Source organism: Aphanomyces invadans (assembly GCF_000520115.1).
Source record: "Aphanomyces invadans strain NJM9701 unplaced genomic scaffold supercont1.68, whole genome shotgun sequence".
In the NCBI taxonomy this organism is placed as follows: Eukaryota; Oomycota; class Saprolegniomycetes; order Saprolegniales; family Verrucalvaceae; genus Aphanomyces; species Aphanomyces invadans.
This window is the reverse complement of record NW_008580213.1, coordinates 1-11,064: the sequence shown is the minus strand read 5'-3', so window position 1 is coordinate 11,064 and position 11,064 is coordinate 1. Positions and strand designations below refer to the sequence as shown.

The 11,064-nt window shown below is 55.4% G+C and overlaps 3 protein-coding genes across 4 annotated transcripts; 1 reads left to right on the top strand and 2 right to left on the bottom strand.

Moving 5' to 3' along the window:
- Positions 1-148: 148 nt before the first annotated feature.
- H310_14373 (hypothetical protein) lies at positions 149-581 on the bottom strand (the record flags this gene model as incomplete). Its single annotated transcript, XM_008882220.1, has 2 exons — positions 149-167; positions 205-581. The coding sequence occupies 2 exons, from the start codon at positions 579-581 to the stop codon at positions 149-151; spliced, it is 396 nt and encodes a 131-aa protein (XP_008880442.1).
- Positions 582-743: 162 nt separating this feature from the next.
- On the bottom strand, positions 744-2,818 carry H310_14372 (hypothetical protein). Its single transcript, XM_008882219.1, has one exon. The coding sequence runs from the start codon at positions 2,748-2,750 to the stop codon at positions 1,002-1,004; it is 1,749 nt and encodes a 582-aa protein (XP_008880441.1). The 5' UTR covers positions 2,751-2,818; the 3' UTR covers positions 744-1,001.
- Positions 2,819-6,789: 3,971 nt separating this feature from the next.
- H310_14371 lies at positions 6,790-10,746 on the top strand. Of its 2 annotated transcripts, XM_008882217.1 has the most exons (11): positions 6,790-6,893; positions 6,950-7,327; positions 7,377-7,490; positions 7,541-7,756; positions 7,803-8,204; positions 8,253-8,324; positions 8,395-8,483; positions 8,538-8,910; positions 8,973-10,223; positions 10,273-10,347; positions 10,396-10,746. In XM_008882217.1, exons 1-11 carry the CDS (start codon positions 6,807-6,809, stop codon positions 10,627-10,629), a joined length of 3,291 nt encoding a protein of 1,096 aa, XP_008880439.1. In that variant the 5' UTR covers positions 6,790-6,806; the 3' UTR covers positions 10,630-10,746. The 2 variants fall into 2 exon arrangements, with proteins under 2 accessions (XP_008880439.1, XP_008880440.1); XM_008882218.1 differs by having other exon boundaries at positions 6,790-7,327.
- The last annotated feature ends 318 nt before the right edge of the window (positions 10,747-11,064 follow it).

The following is an 11,064-nucleotide window of genomic DNA, read 5'->3' as shown; positions in this document are numbered from 1 at the left end:
GACACTCGATGGCGCACCAGTTCCTTTTTCCCATAGTATGGGTCAGGGAACGGTGTGATGGCCATGGTCAAGCAACATGCAGCGCAGAGCGTCCACCCGATGATTATGTATGGACGGCGTTGGTATCCAAAGATGGGACAGCAATCGCTCAAAATGCCAAAGAAAATCTTGGACGACCACCCGAGAGTGATCAGGACGCCGTACGAGGCTGTTTGGTAGCCTTCCATTTGCAAGTAGACGTGAAAGACGGGATACTGGAGAGCGCCGAGGACACCCATGAGGATGCCGACGCCAGCGTACTGGCTGAGAAGGCCAAATGCTTCCAATCCGAGCAAATTCAATGCCCCTCCTGGTCGCAGCGCCCCAAAGTCGGCTCCAGGATTCTTCACGTCGTCGTCCGTGTTGTCGCTAAAGCCAGAAATCGAGCTCCGGTTGTCCAGCACGACACAGTACTCTGGCGTCGAGTGCAGATGCGAGTCGCTTCGGTCCGTGCGCCCTGTCGCGGTCGCCACCATATCCTTTTCGTCAAGCAGCCAGATCTTGGGTGTTTCATGCAGCGTAGTCTTCTTGGTGGTGGCCATCGTGCTGGCGCCAAGACAATTTCAAATGATTTCCCGACTTTGCAATTTCTGTGCGACGCTTGACGATCGCGACGGTTCACCCAAGATCGCAGTGACTCGAACTGACTATGCCAGACACGGTCATGTGCACAAAGGGTCGCAAACCATCTTGCCACTCGCCGTGTGTGCTCTGTATTTCGTGTTGTGCACACCCATTTCCTTTTCCCACTCGTCCCTATGACTCTGGGGGCAAATGACTCCTCGATGACTTCCCATTTTTGTCTCAGGGCAGCCATCCGCCAGGGCAAGCCGTGGATACGTCGGCGTCGACCGACCGCCGAGTTTCGATTTCATGCATGCTTCGTGGGCTTTTTCGCGCAGGCAAGATTCGTTTTCGATTCCTTTACAAGTTTTACTACGCTTTGCAACTACATTCTACGACTAGCACCCTCTACCTCCTGCGATGCGAAGGCAGCTCGTGGACGGGAAAATCGACAAAATATTGGTCGTCACATTCCACGTGTAGCCAAACACAAACACGACAAACACAATCGCGGCGGCAACGGGGCTCAAGCTGCCCGTACGCTTGAGGACTTGGATGTACGCCTTTTGTCGGGGCATCAAGGCCAAAAACACGAGCGACAACAGCTTCATGGCGGCGGTCGCAATGTACGAGTACGTGACCTCCCACCGGACGGCGGTATCGTCTCGCTGGATGTCGGTCAGTCGCGCCGTGAAAAACGAGTCGACGGTCTTGGCGAGGACAGTACTGAGCGGAATCGCCAAGTTGGAGCACGTTGTCACGAGCGCAAACACAAGGCCTTCGTTTCCGACGTCGGCGATTTCGACGACGAGGTACCCGCTGAAGAGGAAGATCGCCGCTTGCGGGATCGCGGCCAAGCTCCCAAGGATATTTTGAAAGTACTGGTCCCGGACAACATTCCAGACCGCCAAAAAGTTGAGTGTGGTGTCCACGGCCACAATCGCCAGCGTCGACGCGGCCATGGCCCAGCGCCAGTCCCAGTTGAGCGCATACTTGCCGATGCCAAACATCGCGCCGACCTTGAAGAGCTGGTACACAATGCTGAACGCTGTCGACACAATCGGCTCGACTTGTATCCAAAACGACCACACAGGGTCATTCAAGGTCGAGTAGTACGCGTAGAAGAGCATGTTGAGGAACTTGAACATGCAGATCTGCCACACGACGCGCTGCTGGAGGAGCATCCACGCGTTGGAAAGATAGGCGCGGAACGGCGATTTGGTCACCTTTTCCTCGACCAACAGCGCGTATGCGGAATATGCCGCCAGCAAGCACGGCACGGTCAACGCCGCGTACACAATGTTGGGCCCGATGCTCCACGAAAACGTCCCGCCGTACTTGTAGTCGTTCATGCAAAACCCGACGACCAGAATCGGCACCATCGAGAACGCGTCGCGAGTAAAGTAGATGGCCGTTTGAGTTCGGCCGCGAATGGCCGCGGGTTCGCGCTGGGCGTACTGGACGACCATGGCATCGGCCGCGACAACAGCCAAGACATACCCCAACGAACACATCATGGACAGCACGATGAAGAAGCCACCGCGCTTGGGCGCGTCCAAATTGATATACTTGAGGTCTTCGGCCGGAATCTTGGACAACGGGACTCGAAACACCTCCTTCTTGCCGTAGTACGGGTCTGGGAACGGCGTGATGGCCATGACCAGGCAGCACGTGGCACAAATCATCCACCCGATGATCATGTACGGCCGGCGTTGATACCCAAAGAGAGGGCAGCAATCGCTCAAAATGCCAAAGAATATCTTGGACGACCACCCGAGCGAGATCAGGACGCCGTACGAGGCTGTTTGGTAGCCTTCCATGCGTAAGTAGCTGTGAAAGACGGGGTATTGGAGCGCGCCCAACACCCCCATGAGGATGCCGACGCCGGCGTACTGACTGAGGAGACCGAACGCTTCCCAGCTCAACAGGTTGAGCGCGCCACCAGGTCGGAGCGCGCCAAATTTCGGCCAGTCGTTGTCGTCCCCGTCACTGTTGTTGGATTCGGTGGTCTGGCGCTTGTCCATGATGACGCAGTAGTCCTGCGACCTGTGCGTCATGGTCATCACGTCCATGTCAGGCGTTTGCTGGAGCTGGGCCATGTCCTTTTCTTCCAGGAGCCAAATCCGAGTTGGCTTTGGTTGCGCCATGACTCGTCCAAACCAACAGTGTGTTTCGTGTCGGTCGCGGCGGTCGTCGTCGGACGTGTAGAGGCATGTGCTCCGTTACCTCTTCGTGCCATGTGGTGGTGCCGCTCGTGGCGGAGCCCTGGCTACTGGTATGGGACACCTCCACAAAAAACGTGCAGCCACAAAACACCCGACAACGTGGCTCGAGGCTGGATGGGCAAGCCGCGCACGCAGGCGTCGTGGGGGCAGCGTGCCGCTTGTCGTGAGCAAAAGCACAAACGTTCCATCGCACGAGAGTCTGCGCAGCTTGTCTTGCCGCACAACATCGTGTTGGGGTCGCCCAGTGGCTACCGTGGCATCTGGGTAGCCATTACGTTGCCACTCTCTGCAGCGACCGTGAAAGATATGTGAAAAAAGCCGGTTGAAGATCCAGATAAATGAGAAATGGCAAATGTCTCATTGCATTCTATTCAATGATATACTGTAAGAATGAATACCATAAACTGTTGCTGCGTTGTCGAGGATGCGCTTGGACACCCAGGTGAAGGTCGAATATTCTGTGAAAACGAATACTTCGTGTCTGCTGCGACCAGGCACGCTCATTTATCCAGCGGAATCATCTAACCCATCAATCACCCGGTCATGATGACTGGCCACCTGTACATACCGAGGGGTAGTAGGCATGACCTCTAACATTTTATACCGTGGGGGGGCATGTCGACTTAACATTTCATAGTACATGGTGGCGGCGATATCGGTTGTACCTCACTCATATTTTCCACTGCTCGATGCCATGGCTCGTCGTGTCGGGGGGGGGGGGCATGCGGTCGTGGGGGGACCTGCGCAACGCATGCCTTTTGCACACGACCTTCTTCTTACGAAATATTCAAAATTTGATAAACCCTGACCCACACAGACAGGGAATACGGTGGTCAGGACATGTTACAGCTGGATCTTTGCGCTCTGCAGGTAGTTGTACATGGTTCACGCGGTGGGGGGTGCGCTCGCGCCATACGACGCGCCGGATCAGGTTGCCGGTGGCCGACTGTTGCACGCTGTTGTGAACGTCATCCCGTTCGATTCGCCGCTTCCACCAACTCACTCGCGGGGGCGGCCACTCGAAGGCATGGCAGGTCCCTCTCGCGGCGCAAGGCCGGTGTCGAATCTATGCATTCCAATGTGCTGTTGGACAAGAGAAGCTTTGGCACATCTGTTTATCGCCCAGGCCGGCAACTTTACCCATCAAAGGTTGCGTGAAAAAGATCCATCGACACTAGTGTGCGGAGGCGCTTCGTCGAGCCCAGCGCCAGACACAACACGGCGAACACTAGATCGTCCGTGGACCCGAACGCTGCATGACTTTGTTCGACTGGCCTCCCTTCGCTAGGTCAAGGATCGACCGCTGGCCCCTCGACCTCGGTGTAATCGCTGTTGCTCAAAATGTCGCCTGGTCGTCAAGACCAAGCAAACATGACACAAGTTGCATGTCGCAAGAGCGAACATCCCACTGGACGAAGTGGCACACATGCAGGAACTTTTGGCGGTGCTATCGCAGCTGTCAAAGAAAGTTGCTGTTCAACTCACGTGTGTTCTGCCAGGGGTGGACGTGTCGACGGCACAGCCGCCTCAGCCGGGCTGGGGAGCTTGCCAGCCGCCGTCCATTGTGCAAGGCGCATCATGATGGCATGGTCCATGCCATCATTTGTCCGTCCTAATGTAGCTCAGAGAGGCAACAATGGGTGTGTTGCGCGTAGAACGTTCCTGCGATTCCTGGCACGCCGCCGCGGTCCGATGGGATGCCCCACATGCACAATAAAACGATCGACAATATGATTGAAGTACATTGTTGGTATAATCGAGAAAGGAATCGTGGTGAACATCGTACCTGGTCTTTCGCATCCTCTACCGCGTGCCAAATGCGCAAGTAATTGGTGCTGGGAAAGATCGACATGATGATGTTGGTCGTGACGTTTCGCGTGTACCAAAGACGACGGTCAACTCGATGAACGCCGCATGCCTCCAGTGCGTTTGACGACTTGGATGTGCGCTTTTTGGCGGAGCAGCACGAAGCGCCCGACAACAGCGTCGTGTCGGCGGCTGAAAGGCAAACGAAGATCTCACCACCGCATGGCTGTGAGCCGTCCGTGGCTAGCTCAGTTGCGCTATCATGGGCGAGTCCATGGTCTTTGGCAAGGACTAAAAGCCAAGTGGGAGCTCGTCGTCACGAGCGCAACCAGTTGTTGACGATTCGAACTGAACACGTCAAGTTCATCAATTCGGAAGCCACGGCGGATTTGATGTAGTTCTGTCCATGGTGCAATGGTAGAGTGATGGCGGCCGATGCCATGGTTCCAGTTCGCTTAGAGCAAACCGGCACAGACTGTCCTATGCATGACGCGGTTGCGTATTCGAATGTGCCGCTTCTCGTCGTCGGGTTTTGTGTGGCCGAAGGACCATCCATTCGGTGGGCGCGATAGACTACCATACCAATAGAAACCCCGAGTACTGACGACTATTAAACGGTCGACTTGAAACAAGTTTCAACGGAAACCAAAATATACAGGTATAAATTATGACAACATCATTGAACCTTTTGAAATTTCAATGTCACCTCGATATTCAATATTATCGATTCTCAAGTTTTATTCACTTTGGCCCGTTTAAAAGTCGGGGAGACATCAGTATAAGCACAATTCAGGTTGACCACAAAATTCGTTCACTGTTAAGTCATACTATTCGATGAATTCTCGATCAATATTCTACAATTTTCTACGTAATATTATTATTAGACTTGAAGTTTGTATCCATACATTTATATGTGGAATTGACTGTGGCAATGCACAGCTAAACATTTATATCTTCCTCCTGTCAATACAACAACTATATGGCGTCGGCCTGCTTTGCGTGCCTTGAATCGCTGCGTTGTTTCGATTCGCAAAACAGCAGGCGAGTGACACATGTAGTAGATACCATGAGGGGGTGGGTGCTTACGAGTATGGAAGTAGGGGGTTAGGCTTCACAAGGGAGGAGTGCGGGGCCCTCGGAAACCTGTCCCAAGGTCAGTGGCAAGCCTCCTGAACCTCGGGAATCTATAAAAATGAATGTGAAAAAAACTCCATACAAAGTATGGAAATCAGTTTTCACACTGATTAGAACAGATACTACACTTGATCTTAGCCAAAAGGCCGAGAAGGTATGATTTCCGACGGAGCACACGCCATGGGATTGCTAATAAAGGTTGAATTTGGTCGTGATATACAAGCTCTTCTAAATACGAAACCATCCTCCTACAAACCACTAGAGTCTGGTTAAGTTCGATATTGTAACAATGGGCAACGTTAAACCAGTTGTCTCGGCTGGTTCGGCGAATGTTTGGGCCTAGGGGGCGTCACACCCTTGGGGACGCTGCATGTGAGGTCATCTCGTACCTGCACCCGAAGGCGATTGTACCCCCTTCGCCCCATCTGGTCCCCCCGAGTTCTTGACTTGCATCGACGAGTCGTCCCAACCGACGGCAACGACGACATGGTCGGCCAAGGGCCGGGCATGAGCTCGTGACGCCGACACGGTAGTTCTCTTCGGTGCATTGTTGCTCCCCTGGTTACTGCATCGAGCTGACTGTACTGGCGGCCGATTTTAGCGGAAGGTGTCACACTGGGGCACCATTAGACTCGTGCTGACGAGCGCATTATGTCCCCATAGGCACTGTCGAGGCACAACCCTCGGGCAATCGATGGCAAGGCCATGGAAGCATCGGGTATTCGCTTGCCGGTGCGCGTAAACTCGGACCGATCCAACTCTTGGGACGTCTTTGTCGACGTCGTCCTGTTGCCACGACTGGGAGTTTGGCCTCGCGGTTGCTGCTTCCTGTGCACCCACAGTCCGAATTCGAGTCGATCCGTTTGCTCGTCCTGTTCCAACACATGCCCAGCCAAACGCGACGTTGCGGCGCCCGACCTCCGTCCTCACGTCGACCTCGCGGCTCATGGCCACATGCACATTTTGTCGGTCATCCGGATAATTTTAATGGAACCGAATGGTTTCGTTGACTCGGCCGGGTCGAGAATTCAAACGAGAATGGAGGCGCTGGTTCGAGTGCTGGACGCGGCGGCCGTGGACAATGAGGCCGTGACAGACCACCTGTCGGCGCTTAGCGCTACTGAGGTGGCTGTGCTCGCTCTTCATGCCTGTGAATACTGCGAACTGACTTCATGTACTAGGTTGAGGAGTTGGTGCAGGCACTGCCGTTGGTGCAGCAGCATGACGCTGCCATTGATGTCGTGCACAGCCTTCTTCAGCAACGCACGTCGCGGCATGCATCCGCTCGTGCGATTGTGAACATGATCCTAACGAGAAAACTGCCGTCGAGGTGGGCCACCGAGCTGTGCATGGGCTACATGGCCTACACGATCGTGGCAGACGATGTCGTCAAGGATGTTGCCGACACCATTGACAGCATTTTGGAATTGCTCGGTGCGTATCTCGCGAATGGAACAATCTTGCCAGACCATGAGGACTGGCTTGCATTTGACACTGTGCTCGACGTCCTGCCACCGCTGTTAACTGTGTCGTCCGCCACCACGGCCTTCTTTCCCACAGTACGACAAGATCATCATGGCAAACTGCCTCACGTAATGCGCTCTGCAGGTCCTGGACGCGATCCTGGCACTGCCGTGGTCGGTCCAGTCCTTTCCTTCGTTGCTGTCGTTCTGCCGATCGCATGCGTCACACGTAACTCCGCACCATCACGCCCAACTACACGTACACCATGACGTGGTTGACCTCCGACCCGCGCTCAAACGTCGTTACAGGCTCTCTTTCACAAGTTCCTGCCGGCCTTTTCCAGCCAAGCCAAGTACCCGTTTTGGCACGCTGTCTTGCTTGCGTGCTTTGACTTGACCGAACACGCGTTGGTGGATCGCAGCGGCGACGACCCTGCGGGGGTCCAGTGGATGCACCTCGCGCGAAGAGCCATGACACTGTTGCCCACAACGTTGCATCGTGAAATGGACTACTTTCTTCACACCGTACGAACGATCCAACTTGATGGCGAGGTTGATGCCGTGTGCTTAGGTATTGCAACACAAACCGGTCTACATTGCTCGATGGCTGCGGTCCGCCATGAACAAGGCCGCTCGCGCCGGTGACATGTCGACCGAGTGGGATTTGACCATGTGTGTGCATTGCCTGCACGCGTCGCAGCCCCTCGTCGTCCAGCCGGTGCTTTCCACCGGCGGGGGCTGTGCATCGACGTACCACCAACTGGGCCTTCTTTTCGTGGATACCGTCGCTGCGATCGGTGCGAGTAGCATTCGACGCATGTTGCAACGTGTGCTTGTCCATGGCAGCCACTGGAAGGGCCGGGTGCTATTGGACTTGGCGAAATGCTTGCTCGGCGCGAGCCTCGCCCGTGATCAAGTCCCACCGAACGCTCAGATCGTGTGGACAGCATTGCTGGATGTGCTCTTTCAAGAGGTGCGCGGCATGTTGTCGACTCCAATGTGTATGCCATACCTGTGACAGGTGGTCGAGCTACGGTCAGACATGATCGGCTTTGTCCTTGCTGGGTTCGAATCATCCGACGACTTCATGCAGGTGCGCTCTCGAGTTTTCCCGAACGTGTTTGAAAGATGGAGCGTCAGACTTGAACGTGCTGTAATTGCAGGAAGTCGCAGAAACCGCGCTGTCATCGATCGTGACAGAGCATCACCGATTGCTGCAGCCTCACTTGCCCGACCTGCAGGATCGCGTGTGGTATATTTGTGCCCACTCAAGTCGCCGTGGATTCACTCGTTGTTGGCCATGTAGTCGGGTGTGCCAGTCGAGTATCGCACGCGGCACCCGCTTGATTCGAGCGTGCGACCCGTTGGTTGCGACGACTCCGTCGTACTACCATTTTCTCGTCGTGCTGCTGCGCAAGACGTTGGTGTCTCCATGTCCAGAAGTGGCCATTGCCCACCTGTGCCACCTTCTGCAAGCGCCGTCAACCACAACTGTCCAAAAAGAGGACCTGGTGTCTTGCCTGAACGACGCGCTGTACTTGACGTCGTGCCGCCACCTCGCGCTGGCCTATCTCGAGTCGCTCCCAGATGTCCTGCCGTACGAACGAGCAATTCTTGACATGCTGTCTACACTTGTCGAAGTGGACGGCGCCAGCGGCGTTCGCTTGCGCATGGACCAGGTGCATGGCCATCTCGTTGATCTCGAGAACTGGACGAGCCATGTATTGACGCACGACCGTAGCTCGACGCGCACAGTGGGTTTGTTTTCCGCCAGTGCGTCGCGTTGCTGCCTCGATTGTCGACGTCGACTCGACAGTTTGGTCAATTGCTGACGACACAATTGAAGGCAGTAGTCTCCCGTTCGCATTGCCGCGCGTTCCTGGACGCAGCTCCCGATCGCGTCCGAGCGGCGGCATTTTACGCAAGGGTCGCGGTAGCAGTGGGCATGACCGCGCTGCATTGTCGCATCTTGACATCTCTGCCGTCAACAAGCAAGGCACCGCAGTCTCGCGTCCTTGACGACCCGTCGACCGCAGAACTCGTCAACGGACTCGTCGGGGGGTGTTGTGCCCATTGGTCTCTTTACTGCCTGCACCTCCTGGACCTTCGCCTTCCCACGCTGTCCAGTCCAGATTTGGACGCGTTAGCGAAGCAGTCGGTCGCGCTGTACTTGACTTGGTACAACAGCGACGTGATTGCCGAGCACGATCCCCACGCGATGCCGGAACTGAAGCTGCCTGTGCGAAAACCCATCAAGCCCCACGAAATTCTCACGTGCGTCCTCAAACTGTGGCCGTCCCTGGTGTGCGTCGTCACTCCAGAATTGTGGGGGGCGACGTCATGGAAACCAGTGTGCCATGCCCTCCTGGCGCAGCTCGAGCCACTGCTGGACACCCAGAGGCACATTGGACTGAGTGTTGCGATCGCAGAGTACCTGCATGCAATGTGGACGACGCTGGACCCGTCGTTGCGTCGGTCCGGTGCGAAACGAGTTTACCGCTTCGTGTGCACACACGTCATTAGTTCGCCCAAGTTGCTCTCGGCGCTGCTGGACCTTGTTTGGCTCGATGCGATGGCACGTGTCCACTTTGCCCGTGTCGTCGCTGTGCTTCGAGAGGCGCAATCGACCAACGACCAAAGCAAGCAAGATGATGACACGGAGTATGGCTTGGCAGCGCCTGTACTGACCACGGACGCAACGAGGAAGACAGCGTATGCCGACGGCCTCAGGCAGTTGGAGCACATCCTAGCAGCCAGCGAAACACCCAACGTCGACGACCTCGTTACACTCGGGCAAGCCGCGTGGCGCCGTCCGAGCATTGCGTACTCGCATGCAAGTCGCGCCATGGACGCGTGGTTGCGAGTTGGCCGAGGCGCTTTGGCGGTGTGCATGGCATCGGGTCAAGAGGCGTTCCGTCTGCACTGGGGCCGCTTGCACACGATTGTTCGAATATGCATGGACGTTGGTGCAGCATGGAAACACGTGACCGAGGTACAACATGAGCGCATGGACTCGATCGACCACTCACGGACGATTGCAGCTCGCCGACGCCACCGTGCGCATGCAGCGCTTTTTGTTGGATGTGTCGTCCAAGAGTACCCGTGGCATGAAAAAGGTAAAACGTTCCCTCGCTCAAGGAACTCAACGAACGTGGCATGCACAGCGCGTTTGGCACGGGACCGACGCGGTCGCAGTCAAGCAACTGATTCAAGCCGTGTCAAGGCACGTCATGGAGCTTGTGGACAGACCAAAACCACACAAGTGGCCTCCACACGAGCCCAAGCGAAAACGCTCCGCTGTCCTCCGCAGCCGACACGCGTACATTGACGATTGCCTGCAAGAACAAGAAAGCGGCGACGATGCCTATGCCGATCTCGAGGACTTTATTGTCGAGTAGGTCACACCACAGGCATCGAGTCAAGGCATATTTCGACGGGGATTCATGTTCATTTTATCACGACCCGCCTTTCGGCAGTCCCATTTTTATCCAGATAAAACATACATTCGGATATCGGTCATATTATTGAGCTCCCACAGTGTTGTTTTGAACGGCACGGCATCGCATGCGAAGCTGGTCGTCCGGAACACCTTGAGCTCTTGCAGGTGTCGTTAGTTCGATACCCCAGAAAAAGCAACCGCATCATGCAGTGTATTGGTTAGCACTGGTGTACATTCGAGCTGTCTCAGGGCGAATATCCGACTCAATCCTGTCGACATACAGCATGACGACAGCACGTTCGGAGAAGCGAGAGTTGTGAAGGAAGGAGGTGCAGGGAGAAGTGCATGCAAAAATGCATGAGAGGGATGGCAATGTGAAAAAGAAGTGCATGCT